Source organism: Archocentrus centrarchus, chromosome 8, assembly GCF_007364275.1.
Source record: "Archocentrus centrarchus isolate MPI-CPG fArcCen1 chromosome 8, fArcCen1, whole genome shotgun sequence".
Lineage (NCBI taxonomy): Eukaryota > Metazoa > Chordata > Actinopteri > Cichliformes > Cichlidae > Archocentrus > Archocentrus centrarchus.
Window position 1 is genome coordinate 26,810,302 of NC_044353.1, and position 19,592 is coordinate 26,829,893.

The window sequence follows — 19,592 nt, forward strand, 5'->3', positions numbered from 1 at the left end:
CAGGGTGGGGCCCAGGGTAACCCTGTTCCCGGGCAGGGTAAACTGTTCCCTTGCTGTTTCAATCATAGGGGTCTTCTGAACCGCTCTTTGTCTGGACCCTCACCCAGGACCAGTTTGCCATGGGAGACCCTACCAGGGGACAAGCCACCGGACAACATAGCTCCTGGGATCACTGGGGCACACAAACCCCTCACCACGATACGGTGGCGATTCATGGAGGAGTGCTTTTGCAGTCATGTTTTACCATTTTGTAATTCAGCATTGTGTGCTGCACCGATCCAACCTCATCGTCAGTCCCCACAAAACCTATCACATTGGCCATTTTGTAAGTAATGAACAATTTGCCGCACTTCCTACTGTGTCCCTCCACGCATACGTGTCTTGTGTAAACAAGCTTTGCAAAGAAAAAGCCAACACCAACTTGTGGCCTGGCATGGGAACTACATCGTTTTATCGTTTCACGTGTCACTGTGTAAACGCAGATCATTTCTGAAATGCTATCGTGTAAAGGGAAGGCTGAAGAAATGCATCAAAACGGTGTAATGGGGCCTAAACATGTGACACAGGAAAGTGCAGGAGGGACAGGAGAAGAAGCCATGCTGCTAGTGAGTCGGCTAAGAGCTAAGCTACTAGCTGCCCTAAGCTAGCAAATTTCTAAAAACAAATAATGTGAATAATGTAAATACAGGTGATTTAGCAAAGAGTGTGCTCTAGATAAAGCAGGTGAAGATTACACTGAAATATGTTGTTATCCAGATAAATTGAGCTATACAGATTAAGCTGCTAAAAGACAACAAAACACCACTGTGCTCTACAAACAAACAAAGCTCAAAAATAAAAGTCATATCAAGAAAGTTGGATTTGATATTTGATTATTGTTTTCATTTTTAAATGGTCCAGAATTGGGCAGAATTATGTAGTCTTTAGCCCAGGCTAATAATAATAAAAAGAAGATTAACAATTAGAACAACTACTACTAATAAGAAGAATAACAAAACAGAAAACAAAAAACAGTCAAAACGATCCCCGATGAGCAAGCACTTGGCGACAGTGGGAAGGAAAAACTCCCTTTCAACACAGGAAGAAACCTCCGGCAGAACCAAGCTCAGGGAGGGGCAGTCATCTGCCGCGACTGGTGACTATAAAGTAATTAATTAAACAAAAGTAAATAAACAAAAAAGTTTAAGAAAGCAAGAAATAAAAGATTAAAGGCCAGGCATCTCGGCAAGTGTTTAAGTGTTGACATGGGCTTGATTCTGCAGCCAGGGGTGCCGCTGAATCTGCTCTAAGGTGGCTCGCTGATTTGGGTTTGTAGCTAAACACTGGTCCAAAAATTTCTGGCAGTCTGATGAGAGAGAGGACAGAAAACAAAGCAAAGATCAGGTTGGAAACTGCAGCAATCTTTTGGAACTTGTAAACAAAGCGTTTATACAGTGTCAGCACCAAAACACAGCTATTCTACCACTATCTCACCTTGGGAGAGGTCTTTGTTGAAATGAATTCTCCCACGGAGGAACTCAGAGGTGGAAAAATATTGCTCTGCATCCAGCATTTTATAAAGCAGAGCACCCAGCTGCCATACTGTGGTGGGCGCAGCTTCATACCTCCCGCATATTAAGACCTCTGGAGGGGTGTACGCTGAGGTTCCTGCAATGCAGACAGAAAGGAAGGATGAGGAACAGGTTTAGACTTAAATCAAAATCATCACTTTCTAGAGCAACAGATGTCATACCAGAGAAGATGAAGTGTGGCTCTTCCTGTACCAAGCAGCCACATCCAAAGTTGATGACCCGCACTCGAGGGTCACTGGAGCCGGTTTCAAGGAGCAGGTTTTCGGCCTTGATGTCACCGTGGAAGATGCCTTTGGTGTGCATTGTTATGGCTGCATCCACCAGCTGCCTTGTGATGTTCTGAAACACAAAGACGACTGTCAGAGAGCTGATTCCCGTAAGTGTGGGAACTATCAAACAAGCTCTGTGGAGCTTCTCTGGGCTAGACTTTAGTACCTTAGCAAACATCCTCCTTCAGGGGTCCACCACTGTTCTCCATATACTTCAACAGGCTCACACATGGGAATGGTCTTTCCATGACCAGAAGGACCTCCTGCTCTAGGTCATACCAGTCTAGAAGTGAGACTGCTGCAGAAGTGCCTCCTGAGGCTGGTCCACCTCCCACTTTGGTCATGAGGAGAACTTCCAATGGGACCATGGAAGTCTTCCATTTAAGACCTAAGAAAAGAAAAGTGAATGAGTGCATGAGTTTTTTCGGTCTGGTTTTCTCATAAACAGCAAATGTACAGGAAGGTGAAACTTTTTTAAATGTTTGAATCACTCACTTGTGCATACTCCACATCTTCTTTCAGGATGTGTTTGATGGCCACCTACAGATCAGTCAGGAGTACTTTGGTTAGTGCAGGGAATGGTGGCAACATGCACGAGATATAAGAATATGCGTTATACTCACTGAAAATCTGTCCGTCATTCTCCACCCAGCATACTCTGAACAGAAGGCTCCTTCTCCAAGCTTGTAAAGCTCCAGGTACGTCGCCTCAAAGTGAGCTACAAAAAGACAGATACACGTTTTGACGTTGTAATTGGTAAATGAGCTGGATCTTATATAGTGCTTTTCTGCTCTGCTCTATAGCATTATTTTGAGATTAATAAGCTGTGTGTGAACTTAGAGAGTTATATTTTTCTTTTCTCTCATGTAGGATGCAGCAGGAAACTGTGGTGTTGTGATCATTGTTTGGTTACAGTTCTCATGTTAGTTTGTGTTCAGTGCAGCAACTTGTAATCCTCATATAGGGGTCTCCATATTTAGGGCTGTCCACTTAAGTCATTTGAGAGCACTTAGTTATTGGGGGGATGTAAGCTGTATGCTGCTTAAATGCCCCAAAATGATGTGCTTTGGTGGTTCAAGCTTATGTGCTGGATTTCCTCTAGCTTCAACTGGGGATCTATTGGACTAACTTCATGGCTGATGGGCACTGTACTTGTGTTCCAGTTTTTACCACTGTTTTCAGGGCTGAGAGATCGAGAACCAGAGGATTCCAAAGGGACTTGTTTGTTTACGGCTCCTAGAGGAACCCTTTTGGGGGGGAGGTGTTAACCCCATCTGAAATCCCTACTCTCTGTAGTGGCAGTGAGAGTTTAAGGTGCTGCCTCTGCTAATTGCTGATTACCTGCACCTGATGAGGTGTGGATAAAGGCAGGTATGAGGTCAGCTTTGCAGGGCTCACCACTTTTGCTCTTCTGCTTGCTTGGTTTTAGCAGTGTTTACCACAGGATACAAAAGAAAACCCATATGTTCTTAAAACTCTGGTGTTGGTCTCCACTTGATGTTGCAGCTTTTGAGCCGGGTCGTAACACTGCTTATCACACTTTCAGTTTACCTCTGTCACGTGCCAATGGGAGGGATGCACTCTCTCTGTTTGGTATGGTGGCTGATGGACTGGAGGAACACCTCTGCCTTTGCTGGGGGCCCTTGTGTTGTGCTGGCCTTCCTCTTCTTTACACACACCCTGTAATTTTCTCCCAACCTGTGGTTGTGTTGGGTGCTGGTGTCACATGCAAATGGGAGCAATGCACTCCCACTGTTGGTTGCTGATGGACTGCTGCAGCCTGGGGAAGGGTCACAGGTGCGCTCCCTGTTTGCGGTCCTGGGAGTCTCTGAGGCCAGAAGCCCCATTTCAGTGCTGGCCTTCCTTTTGACAGCCTTTGTTGGCACAGGTTTGAATGCCAGCTGAGTGGGTCCACTGGCACACCTCTGCCTTTTGCTGGGGGGCCCTTGTATTGTGCTGTCCTTCCTCTTCATTGCACACCCCCTGTGATTTTCTCCCAACCTGTGGTTGAGTTGGGTGCTGGTGCCACAGCTCTCTACAAATGAGATAAACCCAGTTATTATTAAGCTGCATGTCCTGCAGTGATTCCTTAGTTCTATCATCAATTATGTCCAAAAAGTCTGGGTGATGTTCAGTGTCACCGAGTTTTAATGTTCAGCATTTTAAAAATCTAAAATAAATTAAACTGCAAATAAACTACATCTAATAAAGTGACAGAAGTCTGTCAGTGAGTCCTAAAATTGTATTTCATTAAAACGTGAAGAATATAGCCGTGAAAATACATTCGATCTGTTTCCAATAACATTCAGAAGGTGTATCTAAAACAAAAAGAGGAATGCAGCTTTCTGCATTAAAACCAGGGGAAATTATCCTGACTGTAGAAAATACTTCAAATCATTTGCATTTGAATAAGTCTGAAAGATTTTTAATGCACCGGCAGATTTTTAAGTAGTGTTTAAAAAATGACTAAAAATCCAGATAAAGGACTCCATATGAAGCTTTTTGAAGCTGACTCACCTGAGTTTCGCTCAGAGGCCACAGGATAAAGGACGTTTGTCATGTTATAGCATATCTTTTCTCCAAACTCAACTGCTCTGATAACAGCTGCAGAGTGACCGTGAAAGTGAAGCGAGCTGTGTGTTGGCTTTGATGGCCAAAGTTCCATTCCATTTCCCTATGATGTCATAGCATGAGATTGAAGGACAGGCTGGACATTCCAAAATAAGAGACCAACAATTACCTTCAAATCCTTTAAGAACTGAGCTCACACATTCTAGGGAGCATCGTTCAAACAGGAAGTTGTATTTTGTTACATGATTGCTACATAGAAGAAAAAATCTCCAGATGGGGACAATGGGTTTATTTTACAGCATAACACAACAAAGTCAACATGACTTAACAAAGTATAAAACAGTGTTGAGCAGAATGAGTATAAGGTGCCACAAAGCCAAAATTTAATGTCCCAACATGTGGATGTAGGGTCTTAGGAGGATTGAGGCAACTGTTGTTGTGATCTGGTGCCTTCTAAGTAAAATTGAACTGAGTTTGACTTGAACCCTGTGACAGTCTGGTGACCTGTCCAGGGTGTACCTTGCTCTTCGTCTTTTGACAGCTGGGATAGGCTCCAGCTCCCCCGCGAGCCTGATAAAGAAAAGCGGAAGAAAATGGATGGATGGATGAACTGAATTGAAAAACCATAATTTCCTGCCATAACAAGTAAAAGAGCTGTATTCTTTGTCACTCTGTCATCCCTCCAACCTTATAACACGAACAATCACATGCTAAGTGGTGGAAGAGGCCAACTACTGGTTCTACATTTGGGACTGGTAACAGATAATAGCCACTAACGATCTGCTAACACTTAAAAACTAATCTGCATATTATTTTTGCCATAAAATACAAGCATTGCATACACAGATTCTTGCTAAGTGTAACTACTGTGTGTGGGTGGTGTGTGTGTGTGGTGTGTGTGTGTGTGTGTGTGTGTGTGTGTGTGTGTGTGTGTGTGTGTGTGTGTGTGTGTGTTGCAGCTGCCCTGCCCCTCACACAAAGGGAAGTGATCCATCTTATGGATTGGCAGTAGCATCATGATGAATGTCTTAATTGCATTGCAAATTAGAAATTATTAACTGAAACAATCACGTTTTTATTGAGGTGAGCAATTCGCAAAGAAGCACCAAAGACATGTAGTCATAATTTTGTGCAGCCAAAGCCATTAATGTGACTTGTGCTGATAGATAAATGCTGTGTTAGTAGGTCCAGTCTAATAAGACTGACGATCAGGTGCCAGTCTTTGACAGAAAAACCTTAGGCGTGTATGATTCCTATGTTCTGCTTTTCTGAGACATTACGTGATGTTCTTGCAGTCAGCTTAATGTTTGTGATAGCAAGAGAGTTCTAAATAGTCCTTAATCAGAACTTTCCCTGTCTTGCTCTTGTAGTGCATGCTGGTGTTTATCTGCTGCTGCAGATGTATCAAACTAGCCCGTCTGCCTCTTCCTATCTGGAAGAGTGTTTCTCCCTGCAAGACTGTTGAGCGGAGGTGCAAAAGTGGTGCTATAGAAAGATACTGTTGGTCTTCAAAGCTGATGTTTCACATCAGTGAAACATTTGCTCCATTTCTGCTGCTCCTGAAAATATCTGGATGATACATTGGTGGCATTTTCCCAACTGGTATGGAACGCTGTCATGGACAGATTGAACTATTAAATAGGCTGGTGCTTCAGATCTTGCTAACCACTCCAAGACGTCTGCATTCATGTTGACAAGCACAGTGAGAGATGGAGACCTTTGGTCATTGTTTGATCATGTTGTCCTGAGTCTGTCAGCTTCTCTGCTGTTGTTGGTCAGTTTCAGTCCTGTTCTATCCAACTATGGTCAGTAACCTTTTAGTGTTAACTATGTAGTCACATGCGGATATCACTTTTTCATTATTTACTCTACAAAAAGCCAGCTCTATTTTAGCCTGTCACATCTCTGGCGGTGTGAATGTCACTTGTTAAGAGAACCGAGGTGGCTTGTTGGAACACAGACAATACTCAAATGTTTGTCACAGAGCCAGTACGAAAGCAAGTGGAATGACATTTCACATGTGGCTGGTGACTCAGTGCACGAGGTAGTGAGGAGTTAATATGTGGCTGTGTTAACTCTTCTGAAAGGAGAGTATGCTATTACTGCACTTTTAAGGGGAATGGATCGGCCTGCTGTAAGCCAGAGTCACACCAGTGGGAACGGGCGCAGCTATATATTTTCTGAGGGTATGCGGACACTTAGTAGCAAGGAAATTCATGACTGGACTTGTTGCACAGGTGGCATCCTATCACGGTACCACGCTGGACGCTGAGCTCCTGAGAGCGACCCATTCTGTCACAAATGTTTGTAGAAGCAGTCTGCATGATTGATTGACACCTGTGGTCATGGAAATGATTGGAACACCTGAATTCAATGATTTGGATGGGTGAGTGAACACTTTTGGCAATATAGTGTATGATGCTATGAAGAAAAAGAATATTTTTCTTAGGGCAGGCCCTGTGTATTTTAGTAAGACAATACAAATCCACATTCTGCATATATGACGCAGGAGGCCTGGATTATTGAACAAGTGAAACCCCCACATCAAGCAAGAATTGGAAAATAATTTGCTTTAAAAAAAATTATAGCACTTGTGTCTTCAGTTCTCAATTGAGAAGAGGTGCCAAAACAGTGGGAACATAAGTGTTTCTGGCATCAAATTCAAAATTAGCATATTGTTTAGAAAAAAAAATATTGCAGTTTAATTTTTTCATCTTCAAATTTCAGTTTTTATTTCTTACTTCTACATGACTTCTAACCTTTTCAGAAACATTAATGTATATAAAGCATTTGGATGCTCTAGCTAATTATGGAACTGTTTGTGGGGTAATCTGAAGGGTTAGTGTTTCTGTTTTTTCATGGCCAGTAAAATCTTGTTTAGTGTGAGTAGTAACCCATATTTCTTTTTTTTTTTTTTTCAAATCTCATTTGCAACACAAAGAAAACCCAGACTCTCACAGAAGGAGAAACACATTGGTTCAGAAAATCACAAAACAAGGAGAAAAATTGAAGTAGGTTAACCATGCAGTCGTCATGCCCTGATTTAGCTGACGTCCTCCAGAATAGATGACCCAAAACCTCCCCCCCCTCCCTTTTCTCCATTTTCCCATGGCCCTGTTTTAAGAGAGCTTTTCATAGCGGTAACACAGCCACATCCCTGCTGCCGACAGGAAAAACACAGTAAGTATAAGATGGGGACCATTCTACAAAGGTGTAAATATACTCTGCCTCCATCAGAGCACACTATACTGCAGCTCTGCAGCATTTATGCCACGTAAGGAGGTCTAAACTACAACTATGTAAAAAGCAAATAAAAAATACTGGTCACAAAATTATCTATATAACAAACAAACTCTATATAACACCAATCTAAGGTGTGAAATAACATCTGAATTTAAAGACAGATAAATATTGTATACATATTTTAAAATGTGTTTAACAGAATTTGTGTAAAGATAGCTTATTGAACCTGAATGCAGGCAAAGCCACCATCACAGCAAGACACACAATGGGCGTCCAATCATCTGCACACCAAGGGGAACCTGAGAGGCTGGAAAATGAAACCATCTTGGAAGTTCCTCAAGTGGCCACTTGAGGCTGGTTGAAATAACAAGTCAATTCCAAGGGCAATCTCCAGAGTGGGAAAATGAAATGCCCAACATCACAGCATTAAAAAACACATCTTTGTACAAAAAAATGGTTTGGGTTTTGATTGCTAGTTTCCCCCCATCATAATAACTCTGAGTGTGGTGAATTTTTTTTTTATAACTCATCCACCTGGAGAACTGAGTTTGAGGCATGGCCATGTTGATTGACAGATGTCCCAGAAAAGGCCAGGCCAGGTCTCATCGTCTACTTCGAGTCATTAAACTAGAGCTCTTCACTGTGTGTATACCGGTGATGCCTTTTGGAGCATTTGGTAATGGATTATGTGGCTAACATCATGGCTCCCTGTGTTGTACAGACCATTCAAAAGGTTTGCACAGTAGTTCAATCTTGGCGAGTGAAATTGTAGTATTTCAATAATCCATTACTTAGCACTCGTTAGCCTATATGTGTGTCATGTTGCACCCAAACAGTTTATGAATGCAGCTTGCTAACCATGCTTGCTAACATTAGGTAATGTATTGCACTCCACCCTTTCATCAGCACAGGGCATGTACAAATGGCCAAAACACTAGCGTTAAAGCTTCAAAATGTGGAGTCCAAAACCAGTGGGTGAGATCAAGGTGCCTTTGTCATTTCTTTTATTTTGTCTATGGGCAGTCCCCAAAGACTCTGATAAAATGTTCAGCTTAACACCATTAAAAAGCAAGTTCACAGCCTGGTATAAATAGTCTCTATGGATAGTTTGCCCTTTCATAACAACTGCACAATAACAGACAACATTACAGAGGTTCTAATCACTGAGCAAGTGATGCACATGGCTGTGATATTACACAGGAGAGAAATTATCTCCACTCTATTTCCACCACCTCTTCCACTCCTCCTCTTCTTGAAGAAGAGTGGAAGAGGTGGTAGTGGGAATGGTGTTCGGGGTAGTCAGTGCATAGTGAGGTTCAGTGTTGTTACAGCACTGGAAACTAAGCTGAATCTGTTGTCCTTTATTTGAGGGACCTATAGCACCTGCCAGAGGTCAACAGGTTGAACAGGTGAGAGCCAGGATGTGATGGGTTTAATTTCTTGCCTAATGAATGTAAATGATCTTATTGTTCTTATTGGTATATATGGGTTGGGCAAGCATTCAGTGGTGTGACATCACCCTTGTTGTGTCCTATCCATCCTGTTACCTGTGTGTGTTTTCAAAATCAAATATCCATCCATCCATCCATCCATCCATCCATCATCTGCTTCAGCCTGTCCCAGCTTTCACAGGCTAAGAGGTGAGGTGTGTATGTGAGTATGAATGGTTGTCTGTCTCAAAATTAAATAGTATATATATATATATATATATATATATATATATATATATATATATATATATATATATATATATATATATATATATATATATATCTGTGGTTAATTGAAGGTGATTGACAAAATGCAGTAATTTAAATGTTAGACCAAATTTAATTAAAATTTCCTTTTAATCTAAAAGACATGGATGGAAATTCCATTGCACTTCAAAACGGATCATGCCTTTTTTTCAGACAATTCTTGTTTCAGCTCAGTTCAGATGCAAAATACTTTTGCAGAGTAAAGTCATGACATTTTAGCCCTTAGAAAATGGAAATATGAAAGTGTCTATACATAGTTAAACCAGATGTTGCAGTTGGTATGACCATCTTCTATTGTCTAGACATAAATCTGACCCTTGTGTACTTGTGCAAATCTGTTTTTGAGTGTTTGTCTTCTTCACCTCCTTATCCTTCTGTAGAATTTTCATTAATGTTATTTTTAATAATGCATGCAAGAGAAAATACTTGAAGGATGACTACTAGCTTGTTGGTTTGGCAGCTGTATACCTGTAAACTGCCCAAGGTTGTGAGTGCATAATTGTGTCTATCTATGTAATAGTCCTAGAGCCATTTCACACAAGACTTGGAGAGTTCCCAAAGTCATTAGGATTCATCCTATATGGCACATTAATCCTCCTGGTAGATGTTATTCCATTCATTGACCTGCTCGTGACAGTGAAAGGAAAGTTCAGATCATCAGAGTCAGTAGGATTCAGCCTGTGGGTGCTATAAATATCTGTGCAAGATTTCGTGCCAATCTATTCAAGAGTTGCTTAAAAATTTCAGCCCTAATCCAAATAGTGGGCTGACTTTGCCACCCCTAGAGTCATAGGGTCTTTACCCACAATACAAAGCGCCTTGAGGCGACAGTTTGTTGTGATTTGGCGCTATATAAATAAAATTGAATTGAATTGTATTGAATAGTGCTGGCATAGGTAAAAAAAAAAAAAAAATTGATTGAGTTTGTGTTTAAATTTCAGCATTTAATCCCTGAGGCTTTACTTATGCACAAAAGAAACACCTGAGGTCCATTTTTATTTGAACAGTGAAATGAGTCCATACTACTCTGCCAAGATCAACCTAACCTGATAGCCCTTCACATTAACCCTATAATTTTCACAGTTCTCATCACTGACCTTTGGGCAAACTTAAAGCATTTGAGTGTGCTGAAGCAAGCTGTTTTGTATTGTCTTTCCTCACTTAGCTTTCACTTTGTGTGCTTTCATGAATATTTAACAAGAAGCTTTTGCCCTCCACCTTGTTCCTTGTTTGCCTTCAGTATGTGAATCACTGACGCACATAGAAACAAAAAAGATAGAAATAGAAATAAAGCCTGTAAACTTTGCCTACACAAATTTATGTCAAAAAAGTCAACATCTAAACTGGAGGTTTCTGTTCTTAGGAAACTAGAGCAGGCACAGCAGTGAACAAGACACTGAGGGTCATCCAAAAAGGCACGATTTGATGGTGTTTATTGTCCAGCTGTGGGATGCTTTGTTAGAAGCTTTTCTCTCAACGAAACCACTCCATACAGTAATTTTGTGCCACAGATGAGGTCCGCTGGAATGACAGAGAAAATTTGTTTTTCCTCACATCCTCTCAGAGCAAACGCCCTTTAGTGACTTGCCATCGGTAGCAGGCTGGTTTTCATCTTTTCTCAACCATTAGATCGTGTCACATCATACATCAAAGCTCTTCTTTTCCTCTCTGCTGTTTTTCTTGTGGGTTGGTCTTTGTATTTGGCAAAGGTAATTTTCACATCAGAATGTTCAAATTTCCCAGTGCTTCTTTTGTCTATTTAAATTTGTAGTCGTTGCTGTTTAATTTCCAATTTTCATTAAAAAAAAATGTGCATAGATATGAACTCATGCAGAGGGCAAAATAAGGCTGTGGGTAGAGGCACTGAAACTGGCTATTTATCCTTTTTTTGCATAAAAAATTGCTCTGTATCTTGATATAAGTATACTGCATAAAACTCTGCAGAATCAGACTAACGTGACACTGAACTGCAGCTGAGTCATTGCCCACTTTCTGACAGTGGACTGATGGTATAGGTTGAGAAAACCCATACTGTTCCTCCAGTGGAATAAGACTTTGCACCATGCAGTCATGAATGGAAAAAAAAAAGCTTATGTTAAAATGACACACTGACATGATTGATTTAATCAGACTATCAGCGTCATTTTGATCAGATTAGCTGTGATTTTCTTGGCCAATGATCTGTGTTGCTTGAGATGAGAGTTGATTACTAGAGACACTAATTTAGGTTTGATTACACTTCCTTTGGTTGTCATTCATGTCACAGCAACCAGTGTTCTCCTTATGTCCTTACATTTACTTCATTTGCTGCTTCATCAGTCAAAGCCTGGCTTCTGATAAGTGCCTTCTTCTTAATTAAAAGAGCTGCAAGTGATCAAATCAGAGAATAAGACAGTTACCTTGTTTAAGATTAAGAAAATACTCTGGCTAAATAGTGAAAACCTGATTAAATTCATTTCAACATCCTCCAGAATGATGTTCTGGTTTTATTCTTATTGGAGACATGTATTTTAATCAGTGACTCTTTACGAAAGAGTCAGTGACTGATTTTAACCTGCTGCTTAATCATTATAAAAGAAAATGCATTTAGAGCAGTGGGAGGGCCTGTCTTCAATTAACAGCCATGTAATTCTGAGTGATTAGCTTACATGGCTCAGCAGCATCAGAGGAGGAAAATATTACACTGACATAAACCAGCAGCCTAAGTGAACCCTTTTTTATATGGAGCATTAAATGCAGAAAGAAACCTTATTGATCCCTTTGGGGAAAATGAGTCATTGCAAAGTCAAATGTATTTCAGCAAGCATTAAACAAATGTCAGTTAGGTATAAAGATTAACACAGAGACAGTAGTGTACTACAAGTCTGAGCTCATGATACAATTATGTTTGATTTGTTTTATGAGAAGTAAACAAACTTGGATTGCTGATAAATATTTCAAACCAAATACGTAGGCCACAAAGATGTCTAATGTTGAGCATGAGCTGTGAAATTAAAAAGAATTGTTTCAAATTTGAAGTACACTCATTTTTCGCTGTGCTGTGTTATGAGAAGACTAATACATCTTGAAGCTACTGTAAACAGATGCTATCTCCAACAAGCAGCAACATCAGGGGCTGAAAAATGAAGCCACTGTGAAAATGAACAGAAACTGCGGCTTCTGGATTGGCCGCTTGAGGCTGATTCCAGAAGAAGTCTGCATAAACTCCGTGTTAAAATACCCAACTTTATAGCAGAAATAAACATGTCTACTGCCTGGTCTATATGGCAAATTAGCCCCAACTGCCAACTGTAGAAAGGGATGTGAGTTTTTATTCATCTAACCCATAAAAGTGGAATAAAAACATTTTTATTACTAAGATCAATTAATAATTGTGATTATCAGTTTGGCCATAATTGTGCAGCCCTAGAAGCTAAGATTAGCTGATGGCAACTCTGACTCCAAAAAAACAATAGAGTGACCAACACTATGCTTAACTTATGGCTTCAAAACAGTAGTTCAAAGACCAGTGAGTGACATTACAATTGCTACAACTATCTGTTATATAAAGTCTATGATTTTAGCACAGACAATGGAAACAGAAGGAAGCCAGCCAGATTATTTGAGGATTTATTTAAAATTCTGCCTGCCAGCAACCTCCAAAGATTGCCTATTAAAATACACCACAGTGTGACACACTGCGGTTTTCAAACAACTGATTTGTTACCTTTGGACAGAGCCAAGCTCGTTGTTTCCCCCATTTTCCATCTATAAGAATGTGGCTGCATATATATTTTACAGATGTGATAGGTGTATGACTTTTCTCAACTTACTCTTGAAAAGAAACTCATACTAAAGTTGTAATTCTGTTAAAAACAGTTGCCCCAAATATTTATTTAAGCGTTGAAGTATGAGAGCAAATCTACCTTCTAACATTTATGCAGATAATTCATGTCTCTGATGACACTTTTGGCTGTAATGTACATATCAGTTTAAGTGTGTGTAAGACAAAAGAAAGTCTCAAGACTGATATTCAGCCTCTTAGAAATTGAGTAGTGCTTCTCTCGTCTTCCTCACTGGGTGCTTGTAGTTCCATTTCATCTGTTGACTCAAGTAAAGGTCATCTGTGTAGATAGAGGGATGACGTGAGCTGTTCACTATAACAGCTGTGTGTGTGTGTATGTGTGTGTGTGTGTGTGTGTGTGTGTGTGTGTGTGTGTGTGAAATGCCTGTGGCTGAAAACTCTTGGAGAGAAAAAGAGGAGCAACAAGAAAGTGAGATAGAGCTCAATGGGGTGAGTGAACCTCATGTTTCATTAATGTAGCATATCATGCAGTGTGTGTGTGTGTGTGTGTGTGTGTGTGTGTGTGTGTGTGTGTGTGTGTGTGTGTGTGTGTGTTTGCGTGTGCTTGCATGCGTGCATGGAGGGATACAGGGTCACAGTTGGCTTTAATTAGAGGGAGAATGTGTTAAACAAATGTAGGGCAATCACCGATTCACAGAAGGATGGCGTCCATATTGCTCTACCTCTAATCAGCACTGATCGGTGCCGAGCACACCGGGCGAGAACAGCCCTGCTAACGGCACGAGACACTGAAGAAGACTGATGAGTCAGTAGCCTGTTTGAAGCCTCAGCTGTCACATGCTGAATCACAGTCAGATGTCAATTTCCACAGAGGAACAATGGGTCTATCCATCCTCCTGTCTGCCTCTGTCAGTCACTTCTAATCATCATATCTGTAACAAGCCCTGACTGTCTGGTCATAGAGTGAGTGACCGCCCCAGCCACCTGTCTGTTGGTCCACCTGTCTGTTGGTCCACCTGTCTGTCATCTGCAGATACAGACGACAGCAGAAGTCTTCACTCTTCTGAGAAACAAACGCAGGCCTCCTTCTTGAAGTTAACTGGAGTTATTTAAGTTATCTTTTGATTTCTGTGTATTGTATCATGCAAACAATCATCTAGGCTGTAATTTATTTATTTTTTGTTGGATGAATGATTCTCAGCAAATAAATGATGACATTTACAACATTACTGATCAGTGTGCCAGATTCGTGCCAAATGTTTGGACAGGAATATGGTATTTGATATCATGATAACATCTAAATTTCATTTTAAAATGCAAAGGTCTCGAGCCTCCAGACATTCTTGTAATTTTAAACATGGTCAAAGGACAAAAGAAGAAGTGACAGGCCTAGAAAACTATCTACAGCAGATCAACAGTATCTGAGAGTCATGTCCTTAAGGAATAAGAAAAAAAATCCAGCAAAGACCAGACACAAGACCTGAGAGATACATCTGCCCCTTCAGTCCATCTACTGTCAAGAAGCTATTCTTCAGGGAGGGAAACAGGGAGAAAAAGGCTGAGGTATGCCAAATTACATGAGAACTGGAGTGAAAATCAGTGACAACAGATCATATGGAGTGATGAATCCAACTATTAAATCTTCAAATTGTTGTTGGTTTGTACAGAGGATGTCAGGAGAGAGGAACAGCAGTGAGTGTCTGTAACCATCTGGGAAACATGGTGGAGGCTCTGTCATGGTTTGGGGCTGCATTTCAGACAGTGGTGCTGGAGATGGAATCATGAATGCAGAAAAGTATGATCAGATTTTGATCCACGCTGCAATACCATCTGGGAAGCATCTGATTGGCAACAGCTTTGTTTTTCAGCTTGACAATGATCCCACACACACACACTGCCAATGCAGTAAAAGCATACTTGGATTAAAAAAAAACACTAGGACACTATCAGTCCCCAGAGCCCGGACCTCAACATTACTGAACCTTGACCTTGACAGAGGAAGGAGCAAAAGGCAGCCAACATCCAAACAAGAGCTTTGGATGTCCTTCAAGAAGCCTCAAGGCTACTTAAATAAGTTACAAGATTGCCTTAAATTGCTTTTTACCATTGTTGGAATTCCTTGTCACTTTGTCTGCTTTTGTGAGTCCCATGTTTTTGTATTTATTTATTTATTTTTTTACCATTGCGAGAACTTAGTTATTATCTTTGTCATGTCATCTTTTGTGTGAGTTCCATGATTTGAAATTGGGTTCTCGGAGACCTGGATTACAAATAAGTGTGCTTGTAAAACACTTTGGGTTAACTTCTGTTGTTTTAAAATGTTGGTATATAAATTAAACTGACGTGACAAAAAATATCTTTCAAACTTGCAAGAAATGTACAGCCTCTGCACATTAAAAAAAAATACTGGCTGCATCCATTTCCCATTTTCCTTGCAAAATGTAGAAATGAGGGGGTGGCCTAAGACTTTCCACAGTACTGTAGTGGCCAGTAGTAGTTCAGCATGATGTATGCTCAACTGTAAATAATGTCATTACCAGTGCAAACAACCTACTGAACACATGACTAATGATGTTTATGTTCTTTCTTCTTGAAAGCAAAAATGACCAGTGGTCCAGTCGCTCCCAGAGCTCAGTTTATCCCTCTGATGTGCCTCTTATGCTTCGTCTCAGAGCGCTCCCAAATCCCTGACTTACACCTCCACACAGCTAGAAAGAGAGCGGCATTATGTTTTCTCCAGACGTTTTTTTTTTTTTCTAACCTGTGTCTGAGATAACAAAGAAGGATGGTCAGTGGTCCCCTTGGATTTGTTTCCTCTCCAGATTTGTTATTTTTAGTACTGTGCACTCGCAACACCTCCACTTCAAGCTTGTCATCTTGTGTTTCTTGGACCTTTTTTTTTAAACACTGTTAAGTGTTGGCATTTGTCCCCCTTTTATGACATTTTGGCTCCTCTGTTCAGTGCAATAAAGAGAAAAGGAACTAGAGATGAAATAGAAGGGATATAAAACAAGAGTGAGATGATAAACTTCAAGACTGCCCATGAGTCACATTTAAATTACAAACATGTAGCAGCATTATGGCATTTTTCATGTCTGCCCATATTTATTTGTGTATGTTTGTTAGCTTGGTGTCAAAGACAGGTTATTGCACTGCATTCCTTGTGTGGGTGAAGTCGAAAGGTTAATGGTATGTTGTACTCACAGCTGAAGAAATAATTCTTTATGTTTCTGTCAGCTAATGTCAGTGCCCATATGTGTGTTGTAGCAGTGTGTGATTAAATCCTATTTTTGGAATGCCTATTCATTGGATCAGCGCTATTTTTGCAATTGGATTCCCCCGACTGCTGCTTTTGTCAGTATTTGCTTCCTTTTGATATTACTTACTCGCTTCCTCCCTCTGGAATCTCAGAGTGCGAAAACGGCATACTTGTAAAAAGCAACACAAAGATCAGAGTCTCTGACTGTGCACTGCATGTATGTATATATGTGTGTGTGTGTGTATCTTTGTGTGTGTGTGTGTGTGTGTGTGTGTGTGTGTGTGTGTGTGTGTGTGTGTGTGTGTGTGTGTGTGTGTGTGTATTGGTGGGATTGAATTAATAATTCAGAGCCAGTGTTTTGCTCAGGATGTGAGGAAAGAAATGGTAAACCTCACGCAATCTTTGATATGATGCCACTTGTGAATTGTAATTTATGGTTTGTAATTTGTCATTTCTGATGCTGATTGTCACTAAAGGCTTCTTAAATGACACTCAGGAGACTCAGATATCTTATGCAGGAATATTTACTGCAGTTATGCTTGCACTACAACAAACTGTCACTTAAGGCCTTTTTATACTAATTACACACACCTGCACATCTATCTTAGATAAAACTAACACACTTTCTGTGTTCTTAGGATCACATCATGAAGACATGATTCAAACTCGATTTGGAGAGACAAATCTCAGAAACCACTGGGTCATTTTGACCTTGGTTAATATCTTTTACATTTAATTTTACTTTCACAAACCTAATCTACCTTGTTGCAGAAAATGCTACTTTTAAACATAACTTGTCACTTTACAATATTAATGTAGTAGAAACAGATCAAATCATTCTGCTCATCAACATTCTATAATATCAGTTGACCTTAAAACTCACTCTGCCACAAGTGTAGCATTAGATATTTCCCACGAGCATTCAGCTGCATGCCGAGAAGTCGAAGGAAGTGCCAAACATTGTGAGCGCTTTGGCATTTTCTTTTGTCCCAACACAGGGAACAATTAAGTGTAGTAATATTTTAACAACAGAACATTCCTAAAAAAAAAAAAAAAAAAAAAAAAAAAAAACTAAGTGATTACTTGCAAAATTAACACATCACATTATTCATTGCAATAAAAATGATCTAAATTCTTAAATAGAAGTTGCACATTTACAGGAAAAGTTTGACATTTGGAGAAATAGTTGCTTTGTCATGCCAGGAAGAGAAGATTAACTCATCTAAGTTTTTGCTTTGTCTAGATAATCAACCAGATAACGACAGACAGATTTTGTTACAGCTGAGCAGAGGCAGATTTGATGCTTCCTTTTCTTTCCAGTCTTTGTGCTGGGCACAGTCATCTCGTGTAAATCTCCCATGTAAATATTTATGAATATGTTTATTTCTAGCAGCACGGTGGTGCGGTGGTTAGCACTGTTGCCTCACAGCAAGAAGGTCCTCGGTTTTAATCCACCATGTGGCCAGGAATTTTCTGTGTGGAGTTTGCATGCACGTTCTCTCCGTGGGTTCTCTCTGGCATCTCTGGGTACGCCGGCTTCCACCCACAGTCCAAAGACATGCAGCTAGTGGGGGTTAGGTTAATTGGTGATTCTAAATGAGTGTGAATAGTAGTCTGTTTCTCTCTGTTAGTCCTGTGACAGACTGGTAACCTGTCCGGGGGGGTATCCCACCACGGCAACTTTAAAAAAGATCAGCGGAAGAAAGTGGATGGATGTTTATTTTTCAAAATGTTGAACATTTCCACTAATTTTAAAAGTCTGAAACATATGTAACGTGGTTTTGTGCTTCACTGTGCACATATTGTTATTATAACTGCCTTTAAAAGCATTTAGCTGGCCCGGCATGTTGCCTGATTAAATAAAACCAATCAGGGTGGCCAATTTACAACAATACTGGGAACTTAGATGTATTTCTTTATTTAGAACCACGTGGATGACAGATAAAAGATGAGGAACATGGTGTTCTCTACACCAGCTGATGCTCTCTGTCCCTTCTGTCCCCCCCTCTTTCTTTCTGCTCTCTGTTCACCTGAACCACGACACGAGGCACAGAGGCTGTTTGTCCTGACACTTGCTTGAGGCACCTCGAAAGGTCATGAGACGTAATAATAACAGCGGGGGACATTCTGAATAATGATAGTGGACATTTATTATACAGGAGCACAAGCAAGCCCCTGCAGGGTTTGTGCTGGGTCAGTCAGTTATGACGCTGGGCCAGGTTTCAGAAATAACCACATTTACACCAGGTCCTAATTATTCCCATCCTGTTGCTTTAGTACCTTAGGAAGCTGACATTATTGCCAAGCTGAGCTTTAGCAGCCAGGTGAAATGAGGCTTTATTAATAGGCAATTTGACTTTCAGAAGCTTTCTCACATATTCAGGTTTTTTTCTCTGCAGTTCAAACTGCCAAGGTTTATGCAGATTGAGCCTCCTTAACAGTAACTTTAATTAAGCAATTCAAGAAAGGAGCTGAAGAAAAGAGGAAAGGTCCTTTGTTTGCTTTCCTCTACTGTAACTGAGAGCCAGACTGATGCAAGAAAGAGCGACACTGCCATGAAGGCAGTGACAGAAACTGATGGGAGAGAAGCGCAAAAAGAGAGATGAGAGCCAGAAGATTGAGTGCGACAGTGAAAGACAGGCAACAGTGTGAGGGTCTGTGTCAGTATCTGTAAAGTGAGAGTAAGAAAGTGGGCAGGGAGTGATTGAGAGAGGACATTGCAGCCAGAAAAAAAAAAAAAATGAAATGAAGGGATTAGAGGAGGGAGAGACAAATGGGACTGTTCAACAACAGTCACACTGGCAAAGTTTCATCAGCTCGAGAGAGGACTTGTCGTGCTCTGAGTCACAGCAGATGGCCAGCACTATCAAGTGCTAATAGAGGTATGTAGCAGCCACTATTGGTGGTAAAACTCAACCAGCCGAAGATCCCTCTGTGAAGACACCATCTATTGCTGCTTATCTGGTGTCAAGTGAACAAGTAAACAACTTAGTTGCTTCTGGCACATTCTAATGTTACTATTTCATCCTATACTCACTTATTCTCTATTTTAAGGATTTTGCCTACCCAATTAAAAACATTTAGAGATTTCCTGTAAAGGAAGCTTAGGCTTCTTGTGCTTTTTATCTCACACAGTAT

At 40.6% G+C, this 19,592-nt stretch overlaps 1 protein-coding gene across 1 annotated transcript; it reads right to left on the reverse strand.

The window, feature by feature from the left end:
• Positions 1-1,232: 1,232 nt before the first annotated feature.
• Positions 1,233-3,813, reverse strand: LOC115785187 (serine/threonine-protein kinase pim-2-like). The gene is made up of 7 exons (XM_030736680.1): positions 3,405-3,813; positions 2,464-2,547; positions 2,336-2,380; positions 2,017-2,228; positions 1,733-1,910; positions 1,474-1,647; positions 1,233-1,345 (listed from the first exon to the last, which is right to left on the reverse strand). Exons 1-7 carry the CDS (start codon positions 3,811-3,813, stop codon positions 1,233-1,235), a joined length of 1,215 nt encoding a protein of 404 aa, XP_030592540.1.
• Positions 3,814-19,592: the final 15,779 nt, after the last annotated feature.

Coding starts and splice junctions, on each gene's coding strand:
- LOC115785187 (XM_030736680.1), bottom strand. CDS start 3,813: ATGAAGAGGAAGGACAGCACAATACAAGGGCCCCCCAGCAAAAGGCAG. Junction 2,548..3,404: donor AGAGTGCATCCCTCCCATTG/GCACGTGACAGA, acceptor GCTCACTTTGAG/GCGACGTACCTGGAGCTTTA. Junction 2,229..2,335: donor AAGATGTGGAGTATGCACAA/GTGAGTGATTCA, acceptor TTCTTTTCTTAG/GTCTTAAATGGAAGACTTCC.